The sequence below is a fragment of the Gopherus flavomarginatus genome, chromosome 2 (genome assembly GCF_025201925.1).
Source record: "Gopherus flavomarginatus isolate rGopFla2 chromosome 2, rGopFla2.mat.asm, whole genome shotgun sequence".
Taxonomy (NCBI): Eukaryota; Metazoa; Chordata; order Testudines; family Testudinidae; genus Gopherus; species Gopherus flavomarginatus.
Window position 1 is genome coordinate 204,457,650 of NC_066618.1, and position 25,436 is coordinate 204,483,085.

At 39.4% G+C, this 25,436-nt stretch overlaps 1 protein-coding gene and 1 long non-coding RNA gene across 2 annotated transcripts in view; both read right to left on the reverse strand.

Annotated features, from left to right (window-relative positions):
- The window catches only part of CDH7 (cadherin 7), a 93,484-nt gene extending 79,733 nt beyond the window's left edge, over nucleotides 1-13,751 (reverse strand). Inside the window, exon 1 of the mRNA XM_050938815.1 lies at nucleotides 13,363-13,751. Coding sequence (XP_050794772.1) covers nucleotides 13,363-13,572 — 210 coding nt within the window. The 5' untranslated portion in view covers nucleotides 13,573-13,751. The remainder of the gene's footprint in view (nucleotides 1-13,362) is intronic.
- Nucleotides 1-25,436, reverse strand: part of LOC127044264 (uncharacterized) — a 794,940-nt gene that overhangs the window by 661,144 nt on the left and 108,360 nt on the right. The window lies entirely within an intron of this gene.

Genomic DNA, 25,436 nt, shown 5'->3' on the forward strand with positions numbered 1-25,436 from the left:
TTTGTCTTGCGTACTCCCAAGTTCCACGTTACTTAAAAACTACTTGCTTACAAATCAGACATAAAGATACAAAAGTGTAACCGTACACTATTACTGAAAAATTGCTTAATTTCTCATTTTTACAATATTATAAAATAAATCAATTGGAACATAAATATTGTACTTACATTTCAGTGTATAGTATATAGAGCAGTCTCTATGAAATTTTAGTTTGTACTGACTTGGCAAATGCTTTTTATGTAGCCTGTTGTAAAATGAGGCAAATATTTAGATGAGTTGATATATACCCTGGAAGACCTCTGCATACACCCAGGGATACTGGTACCCTTGGTTGAGAACCAGTGGGCCAGAGGGCAGATTAATGAGGAAAAATTACAAGAGTGAAATATACATATTGCTTGACTAAACAATAGCTAAGTGGTTGCGGGAAGGGGCATAATAACAGTCTACAAATATTTGAAGAATATAAACACCTAGGCGTGAGAGGAGTTAATAATGGTCTTCAAATAAACCCCATACAGTATCACAGTTCTGTAACTTAAAAGGGAAACATAAAAATGCATAACACAATTTCAGGGAAGTTCACACCATGTAACTTAAGCACCTTTAATGGAAAGCTAGTTAAAACTATTTACTCATTTATGGTATCCTATGCATGCTGTTGTGACATATCTAGGCAAAAAAAATATGGGTATATGCTTCCCAGATTGTGACTGAAAATCTTTCATTGTTGTAGACGCACAAGCTAAAATTATATTAGCAGAACACTCGTGTAACCTTATAGAAAAAACTGAACGGGCTTTGATTTACTAGCAGACAGGAACTTCAAGTTAATACTTCAGTGAGAAATATTTTAACAGCTTATCCTCTTTGTACTGTATCTAAGGCTACATATACTGTATCTAAATCTACTGCACCCAAAGTGTAATTTGCAGCTCATGTAGAAATCAGCATGCTAACTTTAACCAAGCTAGATTGCTAAAAATAGCAGGGAGGGCATGGTGGAGCAGGATTCAGAGTGGGCTTGCAACATGAGCACAGACCCAAGCAGACTTGCGTAACCCATGCCATGTACATGTCGCTGTGTTCTCACTGATAATTTTAGCAACCTAGCTAGAACGATGCTATCACACAAAATACAACCTGACTGCAGTGCAGACATAGTTTAAGAATCAGACTTGTTCTTAATTTTCCAATGCATTACACAGAGACACAAACCTTTGGGCTCAAGACTCCTTCTGCTCACACCAGTTTTTTACATCAATGTAACTCACTAGCTCCATCAATACAGTTGCTCCTGATTTCCACAGATGTGAAAGGATAATAACGCCATGTGACTCCAGTTCATTTCAGGGGAAGTCAGAAACCAAGACATCACTTGGCAAATGTGGGGCTTTATTCATTTCTCTCAGTCCACAAAAAAGTGGTAGAATTTTTGATCCAGATACTCTTTTCCTGTTCCTAAAATGTATCCTGTTCATCCATGGGAAACTCTATCAAACACTAAGATAAACTGCAGTCTACCAAGAACACAGAACTTTAGGAAGTTTAGGCATGCTTTTTCCACTGCTAAACTGTGGAATATATTGCCACCTGTTGTCCATCAATTCTCAGCACTCTTTGTTTAATAACTTGTAGAGTTAAATCTTGTGACTGGATTTTAAAAAATGGACTGAATAATTTTATTGCCAAAAATAACATAGGTAATTATGCATGTGCTGTAACAGAGTCAGTAGCACTTATGCTTTAGAGTGTAAACTGATCATCTCAGTTTGTGCCTCTTTGAAAAGTGTCAGGATACATCCATTTAACCAGGGCTGCAATACCCACCCTAGGTGACTGGGCATCTGGCCACATCCCCTAGCAGAATGGCCACTCCCCCTTATATCTGCAATATAATACAGGCATTAGGACTGACTCTTCAGCTCTACCCCACCATACAATCAGCAAAGCACATTACAGAGTATTCACCTTCTTCTGAAGCAGTCAGTATTGTCCCCCCTGGAGGCAGTATACTGAGCGACACAGACTGAGACTCTGAGACATCATGGCAAATTCTGTGACCTTTATGTACCTTCGAAAGGTACATGCACATATTACAAATTACTGTACTGTACTTGCATCTCAGTGATTTCCTGTTCCATTCGCACTGTTTGTCTTCCTGTGTATTTTAGGATTACATATCTTCATAAATATACAAGGATAAGGTCTCTACCGCAAGGATCCAGTCTTTCAAAACACTATTGAGCACTGGGGCTATTCAAGGCAGCACATGCAAAACTTGTCTCTAAACATCTGGAAGTCTGAGTCTTGAACATACACTATTATTTAGCACACATGTATTTTCCAGCTTTGGTTGCCCCTGCCATTTTACCACATGTTCCGTCAATATTTCTAGTTGGTCTTCCTCTTCAGCTTTTCCTAAACTAAAATGAGTGATCCTAAATAATGATTGTACAAAATAAATGTTAAACAAGTGAGGTATTTTTTTGTTTGTTTGTTTTAAACTGGAAGAAAATAAACTTTGGTAAGCAAGATAGATGTTTTCTATATAACCAAGAAATAGAAAGGGAAATGTTTTTAATCTGACTAACAAAAGTTCAATTGTTATGCAAATATGTACTGCAAGTCATTAATATTATATTTAGGATATGAGACTGATGGTTATTCTGCATCTTTTTGCATTTGAAAAAAATATATTTACCCTAAGATAAAAATCCATACATAATCCTTCTCCTATCAATGTTTTGGGGGCAAAATAAAATATGTATTTTATGCTATTATAACCTGCCAGTCCCTTTGTAGTATATAGCTTAGCAGCAGCATATTTATGCAATATATTTTTTGTCCAAAGCAAAAGGTACAGCAAAAATACGGGTGCTAATTTAAATTAACTGTATGATTCCTTTCTTCCTTATATGAAAGTACTGAAAAATATCTCCAATATAATACAGAGCATATAAAAAAATAACGGTTGCTCTTTGAAGTTGAAAGAATTAGAAATAGAAAATTTCCAGCTACGGTAGTTAATTGAACTATAAAATTATAAAAGTTAATACTACTCACTAACCAGAACATGAACATAAAGAATATATAAGCAATTAGGGCTATGTCTTGCTTCTACTAAAATCAATGGGAGTTAGGCCATTGACTTCAGTGAAAGCAAAAGATAGGCTTTTTTTCCTTTATTAAGAAGTTGTTTAGGTGTTGTGGGTTTTGTTTTTGTTTTTCCTCTTCAGACAGCACAGATGAATGAGACAAAAGTAAATGTATCTTCTGATGTTCCATTTTATTTAATACAAAGCAAAAAGCAAAATAGATAATCTGGGTTAGGACACAAATATTGAAATGTAAAGGAATGTGGACTTTCACCAGTACTGACAAATATAAATCAGCTGTAGTGTTCCTGAAATACAGTACATGTGGAATTGTGGAACTGATACAATAGAACTACTTTAAAGAACTTAGTTATTACTGTGTGCCCAGCTAGGAATGGGTTATATGCACACATGGGTTGGGACAAAGTGAGATATAGTGAGGAATCTAGCTTTACATTCCATTTTTGATATTCTATGCATACAAAAGGTTATATAATATTTTTAATTGGAACACAGAACCTCCTATGCCCCAATAACCCATTCAGATGTAGCTGACGTTTACAAAATACAGTGAACTGATTGTTGCTCATTGATCCTCATCCATCTAGCCCCATTGGAAGCTAGGGCAGCAGGAGACCTTCTTTAACTTCCATTAGTGGAAGCTGGAACTCATGCGATGGCTACCATTTTGGCTGACACATTCAGGACTGAATCAGAGCTAGGAGCATTAGCTTGTATAGCTTGCACTAAAAGGTCAATCCTCTCTAAGTGGGGCTTTATAGTCACATATTCTCTGCAGATCAGACACAAAGGAGGATCTGTAATACACACTCATTAATGGAGAGGGGAAGAAATCAGGCATAACAGAGCTCAGCTCCACCATACGTCTACCTGCCCCTGACATGCACCCCTCCTGCACTCTGTGCACCCTCTCCTCTCAAGTATGTTGTCAGCATAAAGGAGATGTACACTTACATAGAGGAAATTATGCAACATAAATCTCCATTATGTTTAAGTTCATTTGGCTGTGCACTCAAAGAAAACTTTGAGCCTTTAATCTTTAGAAACTAGGACATACAGGATCTCCAAGTGTCTTAATAAACAATTCATAAATGATCTAACAAAGAGGGAAAGTTCATACAGAAAAAAGACCCACATGCACTCACACATACACATACACACAGGAATATGGTTTGCATGTACTAGATCTTTCCATTAGAAACATTTTGTCAAGTCTCTAGAATTATGGAAGAAACAACGAGTTATAACAAGAAGGCAAGGCTGTCATTTAACAGCTGGAGAAACAGAGTCTAGAAGAGATGGCACAAGCACTACAATGCAAGTAATAGCCCATAGCACAGCAATAGGTCCCGCATTACTTTATGATTGTGAGAGGTGAAAAACACTTAATACCTGGAATGAAAGCCTGATGGGTCTGTAGATAGACATTTGTGTCAAATGCTTCAGGAAGGTTTGGGGAAAAATGTCAAAGAAAAGAGAAAGATTGCCCGGAAGAGATGCACTATGCTAGCAGATTGTAAAAGAATCAGACTTGCTAGGCATGTTTCTGATATCACCTCACAAGGGGCTTGAGCCAAAGCCCCTTAAAGTCAATAGAAGGACTCCCATTGCATTCCTCGGACTTTGGAGAAGACCTATGAACAGCTAGCTAGGCACTGGCATGGAGGACAAGGGGTCCAAACATACATCCTGATCTGTTGTGGGCCACAAATGAGAGACCATCTTAAAGGTGGGACAAACACTTATCAGTGCATGAAGTTTAAAATTATGTAGGATTCTTTTTTTTTTTTTTTTTTAGGATAAACAGCATTACCAATAACTTCCATTTAATGATCCTGCATTTCAGATTTCAGTAATTTGCAACAATAAAAGTATATGACAGAGGTAAAACTGCACAATTAGTCATGGTCAAAAGCTATGGGTACAGAACTAAAGAACAAGTTCAGAAGTTGAAAAGGAGGTGAAATGCTAGTGCAAGACAAAAGGAAAGGAAAGCAAATAAACTAAAAAAAAATAAGCTGAAGCAGCATTAGCTTGACTGTCATCAAAATTTTAAATCTGCTCATGTCCTCATACAGAAAAGGCATTTTCTGATAACTAGTCAAGCATGCATGAGACCTGCATCTACAGTAGGTCACTGCAAAATTAGCTTTACTTTTCTATATTGTTAGATAAGCCCTTAAAACAGGGGTCCCCAACGTGGTGCCCACGGGTGTCATGGCACCCGCCAGGGCGTCTAAGTGCGCCTGCGTACTGGTCGGTGGACGAACATCCGCCAAAATGCCGCCAAGCTGCATCATCCAGAGGCTTTGCCACCAAAATGCCACCAATTTTTGGCAGTATTTTGGCAGCAACACCTCTGGATGACGTTGCTTGTTGGCAGCATTTCGGCGTTGCCGCTTGTCGGTGGAATTTCAGTGGATGCTTGTCCGCCGCCACGGTCCTCTGTAGCTCGTCATCTGGCGCCCGCCAGACGAAAAAGGTTGGGGACCACTGCCTTAAAAATTGTTTAAAATAACTTCCTGAAGAAATATCAAGCATCATGCTATTGGTAAAGGCCACTGGCCAATCAAAATGCAGAACTGCTATTAAAAGATGATCTAAATAGCATGACTGTGTCATTGAAGAAAAGTTCAGGTGAGGGCAACAGTGGTGATGTCACCACTTCCATAAAACTTTCCCTTCCACAATACCTCACATTAAATATCAGTGTTCTATCTTATGCTAAAGGATAAAAAAAGTGACACTGTCCACTTCCTAGTTCAGTAGGTATCCCATTAGCTCTTTCAATCACACTACCTTTTCTAATAAATAAATTATGTCTAAATTGTCCTTGGCCCTTGTGTGGGTGCATGAGTGAGGTTGTAAGGAATCTTCTTCCCATTAAATCTCCTCACATTTGCTGTGCTTACGGGACTGCAAAGACTACTTCCTCCTGTTGTACCTCGGGAACACAACCCAGCTCTAAGGTGGTGGGGAGGAAATAGGGCCATGCCCCATGCCATTTATCACCACACAAGCCCATAAACCTGACCAGAAACACAGAGGGGAGCTTGCAGCCGCTTGTATGCCCTAGAGCACAATGGATAGTGTGGCTGTGCACAGCCCCTAAGATAGACATGCTGAGATATCTAAGTAGAGTTTAGATTCGTTTTATTTCTCATTTGTTTCAAACAGCGGCAGCACTTGCATTGCAATATCATTGACAAGAATGGTGGTGTCCCTTTTTACTTAAGGGATCAACTGTTATCACTTTGTATTATATGAAGCAATAAAGAGCGGCTGAGACTGATAAACTTCAGAAGCACAATAGAATTGTTTTATCAATCTCCAGAACAGTTTATTGTGAAATACAAAGCAATAGAGCTTATACATATTATGCAACAGAAAAAGGCATAGACAAGAAAAACTTGCAAATATACATATTTCCTCCATGTGAGTCTGAAATGACTGTGTGGCTACTTTTTCATGGCTAGGAAAGACATGGCTAGGAAATACAGTGCAAGACCACTTAAAATATTTGGGAGCCCAGATGTAAGTGACCATAACCTGGCATTTGCTTGCAGTTTCAGAGCTCAACTGAGAATTGGCCCACAATGTCAATGACAAATTCTTTGGCAGTAATTTCTAATAATTGGTTAATAGCCAATATTTGTATTAAGAGGTCTTCAGCTTTCCTACATTACTTTCTTCACTGAAGAAATCTCCTCAGCTCTTCAGGAACTGGTGTACCATCCTATTGGCAGGAGTTAGACTGAAAGGCCAACATTTTCAAAGTGTACTAGGTTGGGCACTCCAAAATTAAATACAACAAATAAATGGCTACTTCTGAAAATGGTGGGCTATGCTCTTTGGGGTAGTTCTTTGTTGCTCTTGTCTACATGTTCTGTACAGTGTGCTGTATGTTTTTGGAACAGCATTAATAATGTATGTGAATATCGTCCCTCCTTCATCAGGCCCCCATCTCCTACCTTTATAGTGAGGTGAACGAAATGTCCTGTACCCTAATAAATCTCCTCTCCTGGCCTCAAGGAGAAAAGGAAGGAGAGCATACTCACCATCCCAGTAACCCTCTTTCACAGGCCTGACAGGGCTGGAAAAAACCCACTACCATCTCCCATTTGGTCATACAGAAAAGAGAGGAGACATTTGGACCATTCCATTCCCCTACCCATAGATTCCCTTTCCCAAATATCACACTGCATATATATACACTCTCTTAAATATACTGGCTCTTCAGGCAGTGGGCTAATGGTCTTCTACCTACTCATTAGTCCACAGGATTCTGGCATGTTTCAGCCAGAGAAGTAAGAGGCCTTTATCAGTAAGTGTTTATGAGACAGTGTAGATTGCAGGGGAAGAGATGTGGATTGATTATCTGGCTCCAATTAAGAACATTTAATAACTATACAGTATGAGCCTATTTGCCCAATTTCCCCTCTCAAAAACTGTAGATAGAGTAAGAGGGCCACCTGACCACCCTATTATAAAAAATAGGAGGAAGGAGAGGAGCAGGTGATGGTCCTCTGCACATGTCAGTACAGGAGATGGGACAAGTGGGATAGAATGATACAGGACTACACTTCAAAAGAAAGTGTAAGTTGCATAAGAGTTCAGGCCTAATGGATGACAACTACTTACCACCATCTCATCCATGGTGGTTTCCACAGACCAGTTGTAAGATTAGGGCCCTAGTTTTTGAGTTCTTTGGGGAAGGGACAATGTCTACCATGTTGTACAGCATCTAGTTAAACAGGGCTCTGATCTTGACTGGGACTTTAGGACACAGCTGCAATATAAATTAATAATAATAATTACATTTATACATCTTGGCCCATATTTGAAAATTGTGTCCAATTGTCTTTTTAACTTCAAGTAGTAAAGAGCAAGCACCAAGAAGCACCTAACGAATAAGCAAAATGGGGCTGGGAGCCAGCAAATCCTGAGTTCTTAAATCCTGCCACTTAAAAGTCCACAGGAATTTTTCTTCTTTTTCCTTTCTGTTCATTCATACCTATTTTCCTTTGTGTTTTGTTTGCAGAATCTTTCAGATCCTATTGAGACTGTATTAAAAAAGAATGGATCTCATTAAACATATTGCACATAACTGGAGATGGACAGCACTGCTCCCATTGCTCCCAAATTTGGAAGATTTTAGAATCCAGATCTGGGTTTGGATTTGATTTTTACAGCTAGTGCCTCTCTCTAGACAAATGCTGATTAAATTAGTGAAGCCGGAAATCAGACTATAAACTAGTACACTCTCGTTCACAGTCTTCTTCTCTTTTCCTGATTTGTTTATGTGTTCATTTGTTTGCTTGTTTGTCTGTTTACTTGTTTAGACAGGCAAAAAATGGAAGAGGTTGCGGCTGAATGAGATCTGGTGTCATGCAATTTCTCACAATGCTCTTGAGGAGACTGAAATTCTTACCAGCATTTTATCCAAAAAGAAAAACAAAATTAAGAGAACATTAAGGTTACAGGGTTAAGCAATCAAGAAAATAGAAAATTCCCAAGTTATCGTTGCACTCACAGTTTTAACTCTGACCCCGGTACATATATGTTTCCACACAGACTTTAATTACATGATCACATATTCGTTCTCAAATAGTACAATATAATAGCATATAATTTTTCTACAGCTTTAGACACACATGCACAGAATTGTTTAGTACTGCGCACAATTATTTGTATGCCAAACAGGCTTCATTAAAGTAATTTATATGGAAAATACAGAGTAAGGCATTCTTACACAAAATACTGCAGAGTAATAGTAAACATTTGCCAACAAATATAAGCCACCTAAGTTTCCGGATAAATTGGCTTCAGAGTTGACTGGCTTATCCCCTACATTTAACCTCTGGTATGCATGAATGCTCAGCTCGATTTGCTAAATAATTTCATATTCAGTTAGATTTGCTAAATAATTAACTGCTGCATCCCCTGAATTGTACCTGAGGTATGCCGTGCTGATCGATGGAAAGAAATTGTGCCATATATGGCTAAGCACCTTATCCTATTGCATATTAAGCACATCCTAGAAGCACTGAACATAATGCAGGATTGAGCCATTGTGATGGGGTGTCCACCACACACAAGGCCTGAAGTACTAAACAATTCTCTGCATGCCTGTATAAAGCAGTAGAAAAAATGCATGCTATTATATTGTATTACAGGAATCATCAACCTTTGACATGAGGCCCATCAGGGAAATCTGCTGGCGGGCCAGGACGGTTTGTTTACCTGCAGTGAACACAGGTTCGGCCAATTGCAGCTCCCACAGGCCACGGTTCACCGTTCCAGGCCAATGGGGGCTCCAGGAAGCGGCATGGGCTAAGGGATGTGCTGGTCACCACTTCCCGCAGCCCTCATTACCTGCGGAATCTGCGGGTAAACATACCGCCCCAGCCTTCCGGCAGATTTCCCTGACAGGCCATGTGCCAAAGGTTGCCGATCCCTGTTATATTATTTGAGAACCAGTATGTGACCATGTAATCAAAATATCTGTGGAAACACATATGCACCAGGGGGGCAGAATTAAAATTAACTCATAGGCTGCCACTGGAGCAAAGCCAGGTAGTGCTAAGACCTAATTTGCTGATGGGGAGAAGGTAGGCCAGATTTATAAAGACACGAAGCTGGCAACATAAAGGGGCTGCAGGGAGGTAGTCTGTCATCACTCCCTGAGAAAAGGGAGATGTTGAGGCTACAGTGCCAGGTAGCCTGCAGTTAATCCCTGAAAAGAAAGAAAACCCAGAGAGGTGAGGGAGCCAGAAAATAGAGCTGAAAAGTAGGAAGGAGTCCAGGGGAAGAGCAACATGATCTGAGAGTGAGCAGGCCACCATTGCTAGAGATAGGATCCCTGGACTGGAACCTGAAGTACCGAGTTGGCTCAGGTTCCCTACCAGGCACTGGGGAGGTGGCACAATCAGGGTAGTGCATGAGAAGACAGCCTAAGGCCTTTGATATGGAAAGTCTTTGATACCCTAGAAGGGGAAGACTATAATGACCTGGCCAGAGGGCCAAGCCATGAAGACAAAGTCACAGGGAATGTTAGATAAATGTCAGGGTGTGTAGTGACTAGCACAGTGGGTGTCAGACCTGAGTGGAGCTAATCCCCAGATGCAGCCACAAGGAGGTGCCCAGTGGTGAGCAGAGTGCCCCTGTTACAGACCTGAACCATTAAAATTCAAATCTTGGAGAGAAAAGAATGTATATAAACCGGTTAAGGGTCTCATTCTCCTCTGACTTGTAACAGTTTTAAACTGATGTACCTCCCCCAACAATAGTGAAGTTACACCTGATTTACATCAATGTGACAGAAGAAGCAGACCCTGTTTAATATAAAAGTATATTGATCTATTATGGCAGTGGAAATTGTTTAAGGATACAATAATGCAATATTACAAAACACTCCACATATTCATCTAAAATCTAGAAAAACTACGATATTATATGATTTGAAAAAAATATTATGGGTGAAATTCTGGCTTTATTGAAGTCAATGGGAATTTGACCATTGACTTCATTGGGGCTATGACTTTACCCTCTGTCATCATGTACCTGATGTGTCAAAATGCATACAAAGAAGAAGATAAAATTAATGTTAAGCATGCATTTAACGTTGGCACTTTGTGACTTTGCATGATTTCCCATGCAACTCTAACGTCCTCTAACACTGCTTTTTAAACTGAAATGCCTAAGGCTTCTTAAAGAAAATGATAGGAAAACACATACCGTTAACGTGGATCTATCTGTCTAAATGTTATTGAAACACTTTATCCCACACAGTTTCTGAGGGCTCCAGGAAGGTGTCTTGTCCTGTGCAGTTAGACCTAGACTGCACCTTGCAATGCATTTTGAACAAGGAGCTATGCACAGCTGAACTGTCCCAAGAGCAGAGCAGGTTGAAATGTGACTTGAGTTTGGTCCTGTTTCCCCCTTGCTATCCCAACTATCCCAACACAGCTTGCTTCCCACTCTCCTGGAACACTGGGGTTCAAGGCTCACCCAACCACCGCTCCCACCTGTCCACTCACCAATCATTTGCATGGAGGTGGAAGCAGCAGCTCATCTGTGCCTGTTCACTCCACAATGTTACAGTTGCCCATACAGAAAAGTAACTCTGCATTCCTTCACTCCCCTGCGTGGAAGCATGGCTAAAGTCACAATCTGACCCATAGGACGTCCACACTACAGATCCCCTTTCCTGTTAACATTATGATCAGTGTATCTTATCTTACAATATGCACAGCACGGGGTATTTTTCAGTAAAGCACTGTCTCTTTTCCACATGCAAATTTATGTCTGTATTTTCTGCATCTGCAAAATGATTTTCTGGTGCAAATATGAGTTCTGGTACCAGCAAAACATTTTGTGGATGAAAAAGAAAAATAGGCAGCATACAAATTGTACCTAGAAACAGAGAGCTCATACTGTAATCCAACTTCTGAAAATGTACCCCTACATGAGAGAAGAGTGCCTTTGGAGGCCTGCCTCATTCACTATGCACATTCAATAAATACCTCACTGTACCACTAAATTAGCCATTCATTTGTGGTGTGGATTTCTTTACTTGTGTATGGTACTGCTATAAAAAGAACTCGATGCAAAATGTACTAAACATGTGACAAATGTGAATTGCAATGGATCAAATCAAAACCAACTTTCTCTAAAACATCTGTAGATATTTCTCAGCTAGGACTATTTCCAAGCCAAACTTCAACTTTCTACTACTAGTCAAAAGTGGCTGAATATTTAAACAGACCTATCCCTTCAGATAGAGATCAAGCTGGAACAATTTCAACCTCAAAGGTTGAAACCCATAAATGACTGAAAATAGGGTATCAGAATGGAAACTCTTACATAACCTTAAATATAGCAGGCCTTTTCATGACTCCTATAATAAGAAATAACTGGAATCTGATCATCTCATCATCTCTGATCCTAGTAGGTCTTTAATGGGCTCAGCTGAGCAAGGTGCTTAGAACTCTGACCCCTCCCGAGTACAGCACTTCAACATGTGCATAACTTTAAGCATAATAACTGTCCCTCTTTTGATCTTTTTGGGGCTACTCATGTGGTTAAAGCACCTGGCAGGATAAAGGATAAACTTTGCAAACACTTACACCATAAGTAATTTTGACATCACTAGGACGGATCACATATATACCAAAATTTCACATACCCAAATGTTTGCATTAGTAGGCTTCGAATTATTTTATTTGGACCTTGGCTCTTATCGACTTCTTATAAACTTTTATAATTTTGCCAGAAATAATTATTATATCGTATTTTATGTTAGCTTTAATTTAGCCAAGAAACTAACTACTTCTATTAACGTGTATATATTTCTTAATAAGAAACTAGATTGTAAAATAGGAGAAAAATGTTTCTTTCAATAAACAATTACCAGAGATATTAAATAAAACCTAACCATTTCTCATTTGGAAAGGTACTGATCAAGCTATATTACATGCCACCACAAAACAGTGACTAAGCTTAGGCCCTGCTTCACAGCTGCGCTCAGTATGCAGCTAAAGGGGCTACAAAAGAGCCATTTGGGACTCCCCTGATGCTGGAGGTTGTTTTATACTGGCCCAGTGCCCCCTTTATTGTAGCCCAGCATTTGGATTGTGCTAAAGATTACTGGCCAGCTATGCCCCCAAAGTACCAGTATGCCAGCCAAAGAAGACCAGAGCGTAGCAACATTCCAGACACTCCCTCATTCTCCTAGCCACCACATACAACCTGCCATTCTGCCTTTTCACCACTGTCTTCAGTGATGCAGACCCCGATCTTAAGACTGTAAGCAATATAGGGCAGAAACTCTGTTTTCTGTTTGCCTTTTTTCTTATTTCTTGTAAAGGACTACGTACAGTTATGTTGCTATATAGCTATGTAACAAATAAATGTCATATTGAGTGTAATGAGCATCTATTAACTTTATATGAATAATTAAAAATCATATTTGTGACAACAATGGTGAAATGCTTAGGTTATCCTAATTCTTTTTTTTAATCGCTACAATATATGGCCCTGGAAAAAAACTGAGTGAGGAATCAAAGATACAGTGTATTGTTACTGTTTTTGTATTTCCAACAATCTTTTTATTTAAAAAAAAAAGTATTTTATCCTGGCCTACTCCTACCAAGTCAATAGAATTACAATTCAGAGTCATACTGTAAAAATGCATCAAGAAAACAAGCATCTTCACTTTCCAAATGCTGATCAAATCCCCTACCTTTCCTACATAGAGAGGGTCTGTACCCATGTATTCCTCCAGCACAAAGAACTGATTCCACACCCAGCTGCGCTTGGTTCTCGGCCTCCCTGATTGAAAGTAGGGCTTTGATCTGGACTTTGGGAGTTCTGCTTGATTCATCCCAGAAAGACACAGGAAAAGAGCTATTATCTGCAAAAAATGGCAGAACTCCACTTTGCCCAACTTCATCTTTTTTTCCCTGTGTAAGAAAAAACCTTGATAAGAGTGTGGGCGCAATTCCAGTTGGCTCAGTAGCTCTAGCCTCCGGCAGGGTGTCAGCTGGGAGTCCAGAGATAATAATTCGTGGAGTGTTCGATTGGAAGAGGTCACCACTGCTGAATAGCCTTCACCAGAGAAATGGTATAATAGGTACCTATCAGAGGAAAAGACAAGAACTATTGTCAGGAAGTTAAAAAACATACATTCGCTTTCAGCTTTCACTTGCTGCATCTTATACTTTACTAAAACTTTTCTCATCATCGTTAGTAGGATTAACAGACTTTAGCTTATACAATAACACTTTGACATTTTATATTGTCTTACTTTGATTATATTAATCTTGCTGGTTGAGCTGTATCTCGAACATAAAATCATACAAAGTTTTATATTTTTCTGATGAACGTTCTCTTGATTTATGCAATTTTCCTAATACAAACACCACAGTCTTTTCTCTTTCCCCCTCCTTCTAATTATTTTACATTTACTAGCTTTGATTTTTATCTCCTCTCTGTTACAGCTAATTTTACTTGTTATTATTAGGATATAAGAACAAAGCATTTAACAGCAGTGATTCATACCAATGCATAGGACATATGTTAGCTTAAATATCTTGCATTTAGCAGGAAAGTGATAGAAAGTAGTATAAGGTGACTCAGAACAACTTGACTGATTCTGAGTCACAGCACACCAGATGTTTTGATGTGTTCTGATTTGAATCTGATCAGCTAAAAAGCCAGGAGTTTCCCCATTCATTTTTTTCCCATTTCAAAACCAAGTGTCAGATATGATGTAAAGCATGTTACACAACTATTTATAGCTTCAAAAAGGTCAGAAAATAATTTGATTTTACATGTTCAATGCAATGTTGGTGTGAGGCTGAATGATTCTTATGTAGTAACACAAACAAACATTTTCTTATATTGTATGTTCTCTTTCACTTTAAAAATTCTGGTTATTCAGGAGCTGGCAGAATTTACTAGGAAAGATGACAAATTCCAACAAAATGCCTCAAAATAGCATGGAAAATTTACAAAACATGGATTTAAATCATTCTGTTATACTCTCTGTCCACTTGCATTTATTAAATCTGTTTTAATCTATCAAATAAATATATCATTATAATGCAGAGTGATTATTTTCCCAAAATCTTTAACCTAAATAATTAAATAAAAATAGAGTTATTTGAGAGGGCCAAAAGTAGGTCTTACATTGCAGATATATCATCTGACTGCTTTAACTCTATGTAAGCAATGTTTCCTCCTGCAATAAGTATTTCTGCTTCTTATCAGGCCAACATGTCAGGCAGTCAAGATGCATTAGATATGTGTCAAATATAAAAGGGCAAATGAGGATGAAGTTAAAATGGTTACCAAGTAATTCATACAGAGTGAAATACTGTGATCTAGGAATACTGTGATGTTTGGAAGAAAAAAAGAGTTAATCTTCTGCATGTTTTACTTAACTGAGTGGACTAGTGATTACACATTAAATGTTTTAGGTACATTATTTTATTACTAACCCTCTTTATTAGAACTGAGTGAAATACAGTTTCTGATAGTTGTGCACAGTATCCACAGTATTCAGAGGTTTGGTTTTTTCAGCTGTGCAATTTCTATATATCTCCCAAAGGTAGCTAGAGGGCAAAAAACCAAAACAAATAAAAAGCCCTTCTGATTACAGTCTGTATTTAATGCCTTTTTATAGTAATCCCTTATGGGTACTGCCTTGCAACAGGAAGGCTCTACTTAGAGACTGGTGGGATAAACCACAAACCCACTAAGCATGTTCACTAAGCAGCAGTAATTTGAAAGCTCCATATGTAAAGAACTAGTGCCTTGCTACAGGCAGTGAAGAAAATAAGCAACTTATTATCTCATGACCCTGATTTCTAAATGCTATAATTCTGAGGCATCTCTGGAACATGGAAGATTCCCTTTGCAGTGGGACTAACATAAAGGTGCCAGTTTCAGCTAACTGGTGTATGAATTATTTATTATATGTTTGAATGATTACTTCTGAACAGCCATAGCTCAACTTTGATGTGAGCCTTAAATTAAGACAATAATCTGATTAAAAAAAACACAACCAGCAAAAATAATAGCATGAGAAAACAGGAGAGGATTTCTTTGTGGAATGACATATTTCTCACTCCACCACTCAGTTCAGTTAAGAGATGGTTCTCCAGAAAAGTGCTGTTCATACCAGCAATTGTAAATGCACCCTTAAAGTACCAACTCAACATCTCTGTTACACCAGGTTAGTTGCAGACATCTGATACTGTAAACTCTCTGTTTATTTCAAAGAGGCAGCACACTAATATCTATCAGAGATAAAAATATGAAATGGGTTTTCATTAAAAATGTCAGTAAAACATTTATAGTATGTTAGAGTCTCTCTACAGAGCACTCTGAAATGTCTTGCTCTGAACAGAAATTTAAAACCTAGTATTTTTGTAACCTTTATCCTGAACATTTTCTGATCCCTGTCCTTTTACACCTGAAGGAAAGTATGAAAACCACCATATGGAGTTCTATCCTTGTTGTCCCTAGCATGGAACTGAAAGCTCACCCAAAATACCAGTCTAAATACAGTCCATATCCTACAGAGCACTATCTGATAAAAAGCAGAATATACAATACCCATGTACTTCGGAAGAAATCATTCCTTACCTATTCTCAAATAGTTTTATCACACTGTCTCATTGTTCCAATTACTTTTATTATTACACCTCTACCTTGATATAACACTGTCCTTGGGAGCCAAAAAATCTTACTGCGTTATAGGTGAAACCATGTTATATTGAACCTGCTTTGATTCATCGGAGTGCGCAGCCCCCCCGAGCACTGCTTTACTGTGTTATATCCAAATTCATGTTATATCAGGTGGTGTTATATCGAAGTAGCAGTGTACTTTATTCAGATAAATGGCAACACACTTTTTCCAATGGATATTTCATTCTTCTTACTATTAATATATGTTATTTTATCTGAACTAATTCTTTGAGGGGTAGGGAGTTTCAGTCCTTCCAGCATGTTTAATAGTTCAACATGATAATTCCTTTAAAAAAATCAATATCCAGTGCATAATATTCTTTGCTTCCTGGAAGAACAGACAATTATTTATTAAAATGATTTTCATTTTCACTCTCATTAATATGTCTATGTATGCACAGATATACAATACAGTATATTCATATCTATCATATCTTATATTCTCTCTGTCACTGTATGTATAGAGATTAATATGCATATGGAGAATAACTATCTCTTCTGGATGATCTGCTGCATCTATACAGAATATCATTCTGATAGCACCAAAAGGTAAACTGCAAGGCTTTTTTCCTGCCAAGGCATAAACGTAGGGTTCTGTGCTTCACTTGAAGCAACTAACATTGAAAGCACTGTATGGAATGCAGCTCTGGCCTCTGATTTAAGTGTCATTTGTGTCATCTGCTGTTGAAGGACTGGGTACCAAGTGAAGGAGAAACTGATTGTCAATTATTGTCTATCTTGTTTTTAAATGTTCTTGTTTTGAATAAGGTTGTCCACACAGTATGCTGGGTGGGTGCTAAAGGAGACATTATATGCAGATTCAACTAATGTTAAGTTAAACATTTAAGCACCTAATTACACCTTCTGAAAAGGTACAGTAGTCAGACATCCAAATGATGTAGGTTATGTCCACACAAGGTTTGGGATGTAAACCTGTGTCCTCAAATTGTGAGTGCAGAAAAGCAGGTCAGTTTTTAAATGTCAGGGTGTGAAATAACTTGGGATTGTATATGTTTCTAAATCAGTGAGAGCTCAGCTTTGTAATTTACTTTGTGCAAAGCTCTCTGGTCTGCCAAAAGTGCCAAACACCAGTAAAAACAATCAAACTGTACTTCAAGGGATAAATCCTATAATCTAAGGGAGTATATTCTGTGACCGGGTCTTTAATGTTTTGTTTGCTACTGGCATATCTCACAACAGCTGAAATGTGTGCTTTATGGAATGAGCCTGAAGAATCAGAAAAATCCAGAAAGAGTGACCATTGAACATTTACTGTATATTGTTTGTGTTCTCGCACAGACATTTAGCTGGTTGATCTGTAAAACACTGTGGCACAAAAAATCACAGGTCTAAAGGAATCTTGCTACTGAGATTTTAACTGCATTTAAGCTAAACACTACAAGCAAAGGAGTTTCAGTGAACACTTTTAAACTGAGAAACGATATGCTTTTATTCTGTAAACACAATCTGATGGTGTCAGAGTGAATATTGTACATTGTTTCAGAAGGGCAATAATGACGGGAAGAAAAGAGCCAGCTCATGGGTCCTTAGCTGTTCTGAACTGGCAAAGCCCATTAACTTCAAAGCAACAAGGCCAATTTAAACCAATTTAGATCTGGCTCAATATTTTGTTTCAGTTGCTAATGTCTGTACCAGTAATGAAACTTTTTCTTGTTGTTTGTGGCTAGGGTTGAGCCTACTTCTTCCTCTCACCTTTTCGAGATATCCAGGTGCAAGTTCTTCCTTTCCCAGGCATTCAATAGAAGATCCTCGGTTCCTCCCACCACCACCTCTGTTTTACAGAGAAAATCTATCTCATTATTTTCATAGGCCTACACTTACACATTGCTACTGCTGTCTCGTTGCCAGTTAAGTCCATGAACCATGTTGCTCCTCCTATCCCACCTACTAAGCCCCACCCTAACTTCCTTGCCTTTCACACCCCAGTACATGTTTCCTAATACTTCTAGGCTGGGAAATGACTAAAAGCTTTTCTAATCCTACATTTCTACACATGACAGTGTAATAGTCTCCCAGCCAGCTCATGACAATTTTTTATGTGTGTAACTGAAGAGTTTTACCAGTTCTAACTACTTTTCCTTCCCCACATCTATTATCCTTTCTTTAAATGGCTTTCACTTCTCAATACCATGGCAATACACAGGAGTTAACCCTGATCTTCACTGTCTCTGGAATCATCCCTGAAGAGGGAGTCAGACAATACTATCCAGTAAATGATGCCCCAGATGGGTCAATAGTGCAAAGTTATCCCTTAATTTTCTCATTACAGGTCAGTCACTCAATAAAGCAACACCGTCTGTGCTGAGATAATTGTAGAATTGACTATTGCCACTGGAACTCAAACCATGATCCCTTGAATACAGTGGAATCAGCAGGTTAGCCCCTTGATAGCTGAGCTACTACAACTGAAATATTTATGTTTTGACATTCTATTTTACAATGCCATTTGGAAATGGTACCATTTTCTGTGCAAAATAAAACTCCTTTTTAGTGACTGCGGGCTCTAAAGCGTGTCACACATGGCTTTCCTATCACAGGAGTCTCTTTTACATTAAATCCATGCCTGTTTAGACAACTACGGGTAAAGATACGAGAACAAATCTAGATAATTATAGTATGCATTGCAACTGCCGGCTTTACCTTTCTCTAAAAAAAAGATCTCCTTTGAGCAAGTGAGGTTCTACAACTCAAGCTAGCATGATCAAACCCATTAACTCCCTGTGCCAGATGACATTACAACTACAGACCACAACCTCCTGCTGCTAACTGGCCTAAATATTCACATGGGAGCACTGTAAATGGAGTGCGCATCCTGTAGTCTGCATCTGGTTATCAAGTAAGAAACTAACACTGCTCTAACCATATGGCACTGTTACACAAAACTAGCTCCAGTACTCTCTGACTCTGGTGAAAGGATTTGGCAAGACAACAGAAAAACAATGGGCAGTCTTTAATAAATAACACAGTCTCGCATAATGTACACAGAAAGCAAAGTGATTGTTATTCAGTCTTCCATGGTATTCTGGAGTTGATTATGTGACATTGTATGGCTGAAATGCTATATTTTTAAAGCATACTTTAAAAAAGTCTGTCATTTTCTCCATATGCAAGTTCTTTGTAGCCTCCCAATCTGCTTATATTAAACTGTTGTTGAAAAGGATCATGCTAACTTGATCAGTTATGTAGATATCTGAAAATAAATGTTTAACAGTATTTTTACAGTTGTTACTATACAGCACAAATAGTCAATTTCAGCAATAGCCTTAGTTTGATTTTTGCATTCTGTTAGTTTGTAGAATTTCATACAATACCTAGGGGAAGAAATTACTTTGTGGTATTTCCCTGTAGAACCACTAAATCCCCAGAGAAGGCACTCCTATATTACTGCTTATGGTTAAGCGTGCTGTGACAGACAGGGATTGAGGGAATCATCACATATCTTATGCACCATCCCTCAGTTAGAATTAACTGATCCTTTATTGCCATGAGAAAGTAATACCCAGTAGTGACATGAAAGCAGACATCAACAAATTGTATGTGATCAACTAAGGCAAATTAGATGGCTAAGGAGTTGGATCCATTGAAAATGGTATCAGAATATTAAGTTTAGAAATAGTCAGTGAAATGAAAAATGAAAACTTATTAGCCAACACCGCACTCATAAACTAGCTCCTAAGTAGCAAATTTAGCCCAAAATCACTTCAAGTTGAAAATACTCAACTCACAATTTTCTATACACAGAGGATGCAATTTGTGTGTTGAGAACCCTCAGCAATGCTTATTTAATAAATAAGGACTTTGGCTCAGGGTAAAGTAACATGGAGTTTTTTGAATATACATTAATGAAGATTTCCCCAAATCTTTTCTGCCTGCCTGCTAACAAGATTAAACAGAGAGAGATGCACACAACATATACATAAAAAGTTGCAATGTATTGAGTATATATGTGAAGGATAAACTGAAGCCTACACTGAAGCAGCACCACTTTCTGTTCATAGGACATTACAGTCAATTCAAGGATAAATTGTAGATATGCAGATGCTTTACAGTTACCCTTTTATACAGAAGGGTAAAAGCACTTTGCTATTAAATCAATAAAAGTAAACTTAAAAGAGTTGTGAGGCTATCAGCTGATTGTTAACACAGTCCTAATGACCTATAGCAACCCTTAATTACAATAATATCTCACATTATAAGGGCACAATGCCCTCTGATTAAAACTGCAAAGCTTAATGACTTTTTTTTTCTTCAGGAAAATGGTCTGCATTACTGATTATTGTTTTGTTTTTTTCTTCACATTAACTGAGATGTTTCCAAGGTATGCAGTATTGTTTAGCCGCATTAGTCCCAGGATATTAGAGACAAGGTGGGTAAAGGAATATCTTTTATTGGTAAGAGTGAGGAGCTTTCCAGCTTACAGACTTCTTGACCTGAAGAAGAGCTCTGCATAATATCAAAACCTTGTCTTTCTCACCAGCAGGAACTGGTCCAATCAAAGAACTGGTCCAATCTAGTACAGTAGTAGATCAGACTATTGACTCTGATATTACCTAACACTATTAGAAGTTTGTATCTGTTAAGTTCTCAAAACAAAGACAACATATTTTTTTTAATATAAGAAGTTGTCACAGTCATCTCTTAGCTCTTTTTCTGTTCTCTCCCTTGCCACAGGCTTTGTTTGTTTGTTTGCTTGTTTAAAAATTTTTTTTCATCTTTTTCACTATTCCAAAAAACACAAAAGGTTGTCTCGATTAGATGCCCTGGTAGTTGCAAGCTGGAAGGGCTAAAAAGTCTAGACAAGGACTTTCAACAAGAAGTCACATTTGGGCCCGAGCTGAATATTTCAAAGGTAATAACAGCACAGTCAAACCATGATAGTTTTAATGAGGCATGGCCAGATTATTTCTAAACAGCCTAAGTACACTGCTGTCATTTATTAAACTGTTTTAATGTTGCTGACAGCATGCCAGCATGATCACTCCTAGCTAATTTTTACCTGCTGTGTCCTCAAAAGACTTATTCTAGGCAGCAGTTAAAGCAAGTTATAGCTACACAACTTTTCTGGAATTAATGTAATCTGTCAATCTTGGTACTTAAATGACTCTCATCACCTTACCTGGTTCTCATTAATGACCATGCAATAAAATACCTTGTCATGCTAACTTCAAAGCATTTGGCACAGAGAAAAAAAGTATTAATATAATAAAGTCTGAGAAAAGTAAATTGTCTACTCCTCATTACCAAGCTGAGGTGCTTCTAGAGACTGGCATTCAAGACAGTTTAGCTATAGGATTGGGGGAGTTGGTTGTTTGCTTATTTTTTCCCCTTCCCTGAGAACGAATTTATTTTCTACATGTTTTATGATTACCCATTTTGATTTGAAAAATGGCAGGGCAGTATGTCTTGTGAGAGGCACTATAAAGTATACACTGCCCTTGCAAGTCTCTGCTCTGACTTGAGAAGTTATCAATCAAACAGAAGATTTTTTCTTCTCAGTGGAAATGGATTAAAGTACCAACATTTCAATTAGCAGAATCAGAAAGCCTCAGTGGCATTAGACCCCCTCCCCCCCAAAAAAGCAACCCTCCCTGTATCACCAGGGAAGTCAACCATAACAAAACTCTGACTCACCTGAACTACATCACCTATTGAAAGCACAGGGGTGAGAACTCATCTTTAGGGACGGGGGCAGAAAAAGCCATTTTCTCCGTTTATCAACTTGAAACCTGAGGATCCAGACCATGAAACACTTACCAGCAATGCATATATACTCAGCTCCAAGAAAGCAGGACGTGCTTGTATGTGTATCGATGGGGGGGGGGTCAGTATTAAACACTCAAGCACCGCAGAGCTAACCTTACCAGCTGAATACTAATTAAAGAAATAAGCCTTTCTCATGTCCACATTTGCAAACCTGATGCTGGATTTTGGGTGCAACAAAGAGAGCCACTTGAGTTTTGCATCAATTAATGAGAAAAGACTTGCTCCTTCCTAAATGTTGCAGAAGTATTTATTTTTCTCCCTTTTGTCTGCGTGACTTACGTGCAGAGACAGGGCGACTGTCTTGCTATTTTCTTTTTGAAATCGTTATTACAGTTCTCGACGATTTCTGCTGTCACATCGAGTGTCTGTATTTCTGATGGCTTTTCCAAACCGCACTGATCTCTCCCGCTCGCTCTCAGCTCAGGCTATTTGCATATAGTCTCTTTCCAAATACAGAGACCGGAGAACACAGCGAAAAGGAAACTTCTGAAGGTGAACAGCGCCAAGCCACCTCCTGACTCTGCAGATCAGCACCATCTGACTTTGGACTGGGAACAGTTTGGCGAGGGAGAACGAGCGGATAAAATTAGAGACAAATACGGTCCCTGCAACTCCTCAGGCTCCCCGCCCCCCGAAAACACCCGCACCCCGTCTGAGCCGGCACTTACCTGCCTCCTCTTCCCCTGGATCGGCTGCTGCAGTGAGGCTTTTAATCCAAACGGCTGGGGGTGGCCCGCCAGCGAAGCCCTCGCTGGATGCTCTCGCACATGTGCCCGGCCCGGGCGGCTGCTAGCTCCACTGGAGAGAACTTGCGCGGCCAGCTGAGTCTGTCCGCGCGTCGGGCAGCTCCAGCGCGGGGGGCTCCCCTGCCTCCAATCACACCAGGCAGCGCCGCGGGGGACTCCTCCCGGAGCGCGATCCCCCACCTAGCCCCCGCGTTTGACGTAGCGGAGCCCCCTTGTCCGCGGCGGCGAGGAGCGCGCTCCTTCCCCGTGCCAAGCGCGGCTCAGACTGGGCGCGGAGCTGGCGGGGGGAAGAGGAGCATGGGGCGGGGGCAGAGGGGGGCGATGGATGCTCTTGTGGCTGGGGGATGTCCCCGCTCAGCGGCCGGAGCCTGCTGTTGCTCCCAGCTGAGGCTGTCCAGAGGAGGCACTGAGACTTCGCCTCCCTCCCGGAGACCCACTGGTGGCTACTGGAAAGGAATCCAAAGAAGCAGCCGTCCTCCCCATCCCCACAACTCCCCCCACTCCCCGCTCCTCCTCCTTGACAGGCTATACAGATGGAGTCCTTTGGAGAAAAATCAGGAGCAGGGCTTAAAGGGGGTGGGGCTGGAGCCAGTCGATCTCAGGGTGAGCTATTTGCATTTGAAAGCTTGGAGCTGGAGGAGCGAGTTTAAATTTTTTTTTTTTAAGCTTGTCATAGGAGCCGTGATCAATCGAGCTCCTGAGGCATGAAGGCAAAGTCATCAAACTAAGCAGAACTTCTGGCTTTTGAGTGGTGCCCTTTCAATCTCCTCTCAGCCTGTCCCACTTCCACTTCTCCGTGCTTGGAGAAAGCCTCCCGCGCTCGGCTCTCGGGGGGGAAACTTCGCTTCGGTGTGAGCGGCTCCCCGTGTGAAACAGGCACCTGAGCAAATGGGGGGGGGGGGAGGCGCCTCGCAGCCAGCTGCTGCTGCTCGAGCGAGGAGCGGCTTAGGAGACAGTAGGGGGACGCTTAGTGATGTGAAGAGATTCTCTCCTTCAAGGGTCTCTCCTTGGATGAGGAGGGCGCCAGGCTTGTAACAGGGTGGCGGGGTGTTGCGGCTTTGACAGCCTAATTACACCGCGCTACCAGCGCCTTCGGTTCAAAGAACTTAAATACAGAGAGAAGGTTTGGAGCGGGCTTAGGCTTCATTGCGATCCCATTAGGATCCTAGAACTGTGGCTGCCTTAGCCTATAAAGTGCAACTGCCCCTCCTACCCACCGCAGGTTTCAAAAACCAGAAGAGCTTATCATAAACCACGTGGTGGAAATAGAAGATTGAGTAAATGGCAGTGTTTCAGTGCTGAAGCTGTATGTACTGGAAGGAGAAGGAAACACATTGTCACACACACACATCTAAAATGTACACACACGTTCTAAATCTCACAGCTCACAAGAGAGTTGACAAACAAGATATGAATCGCTGACTTACTGTATTTGGATAATCTTTGAAAACAGAAGTACAACTTTGTTTCATTTCAACATTCTTTACACATTTTCCTCCTGCAATAAAACAGGGAAAACCATTTAAGTGATATTACCAGAAAATCAGAATGCTTCCTTATATAAATGGCACAGGGTACAAATGATGTAGTAGGTTGACATTTTCCTTAGATTCAGAATATTTTTAACACCAATTGCTTTTAGAACAGTGAATCATATCAAGGGCAACTGTTTGAAATGGGCCTGAGCCTATGTTGTCTTTTGATTTATAGCCTTTTTCTTGAAAGCCTTCTTAAGCTTTCAAAGAGCAAAAAGAAGCATAGTTTTTAAATTTCATGTTGCTCTCTGATAGATCATACTGTGAAGTATGGCACTATTTATAACAAAATACCTTTAGAGTCATTTGCTTATTTTTACAAATAGAGGGCTATTTTAAAGTACTATATTAAATAGTGTAAATCTTTGGATTTGTTTGCAGTTTGCAATAATTAAATTACAAACACAAACGTTTTAATAAATGCAAAATGGAACAGTTGCTGTGGCAGTATGCGTGTCTTGTTGTTTAGCTTCATTTTTAGGCATGTGTTTTCTGAAGTCATCCTTCTAGAAGAAATAGGCAATACAGCATCATAGCATTTGTGAATTGTGGGAGAAGTGATTTAAAGATGTAACTAGTAACAATCTGCATTCTGTAACCTATATAGCTCCCGAGCACACGGTCATATTCTAATAGGATGAATTGAAGCAAGAAAATCCTGGTACATAACTGTACAGAACTATTCAAAATTTGTCCAAGATTGCAATAAAGGATATTTTAATGCATCTTCATGATTAAGGGGAATCAGGGAGGTTGGCACTAGTCTGAAAAAACAAGGTTCAAGAACAGAATATTGTTTAAATTACCAAAAACAATAAATTCCTGGTCTTGCTTCCTGTCACATTTTATGAGATTTAATCAGAAATTGAATTCTTATATTTTCATACTTAATTTGATAGCCACAACTACAATGATGAAAATATGTTTTAAAAAGAATCTTTCATTTTTGAACATGGGACAAGGATGGGAGGTGAAACAGTAGGAGGGAACTAGTATTA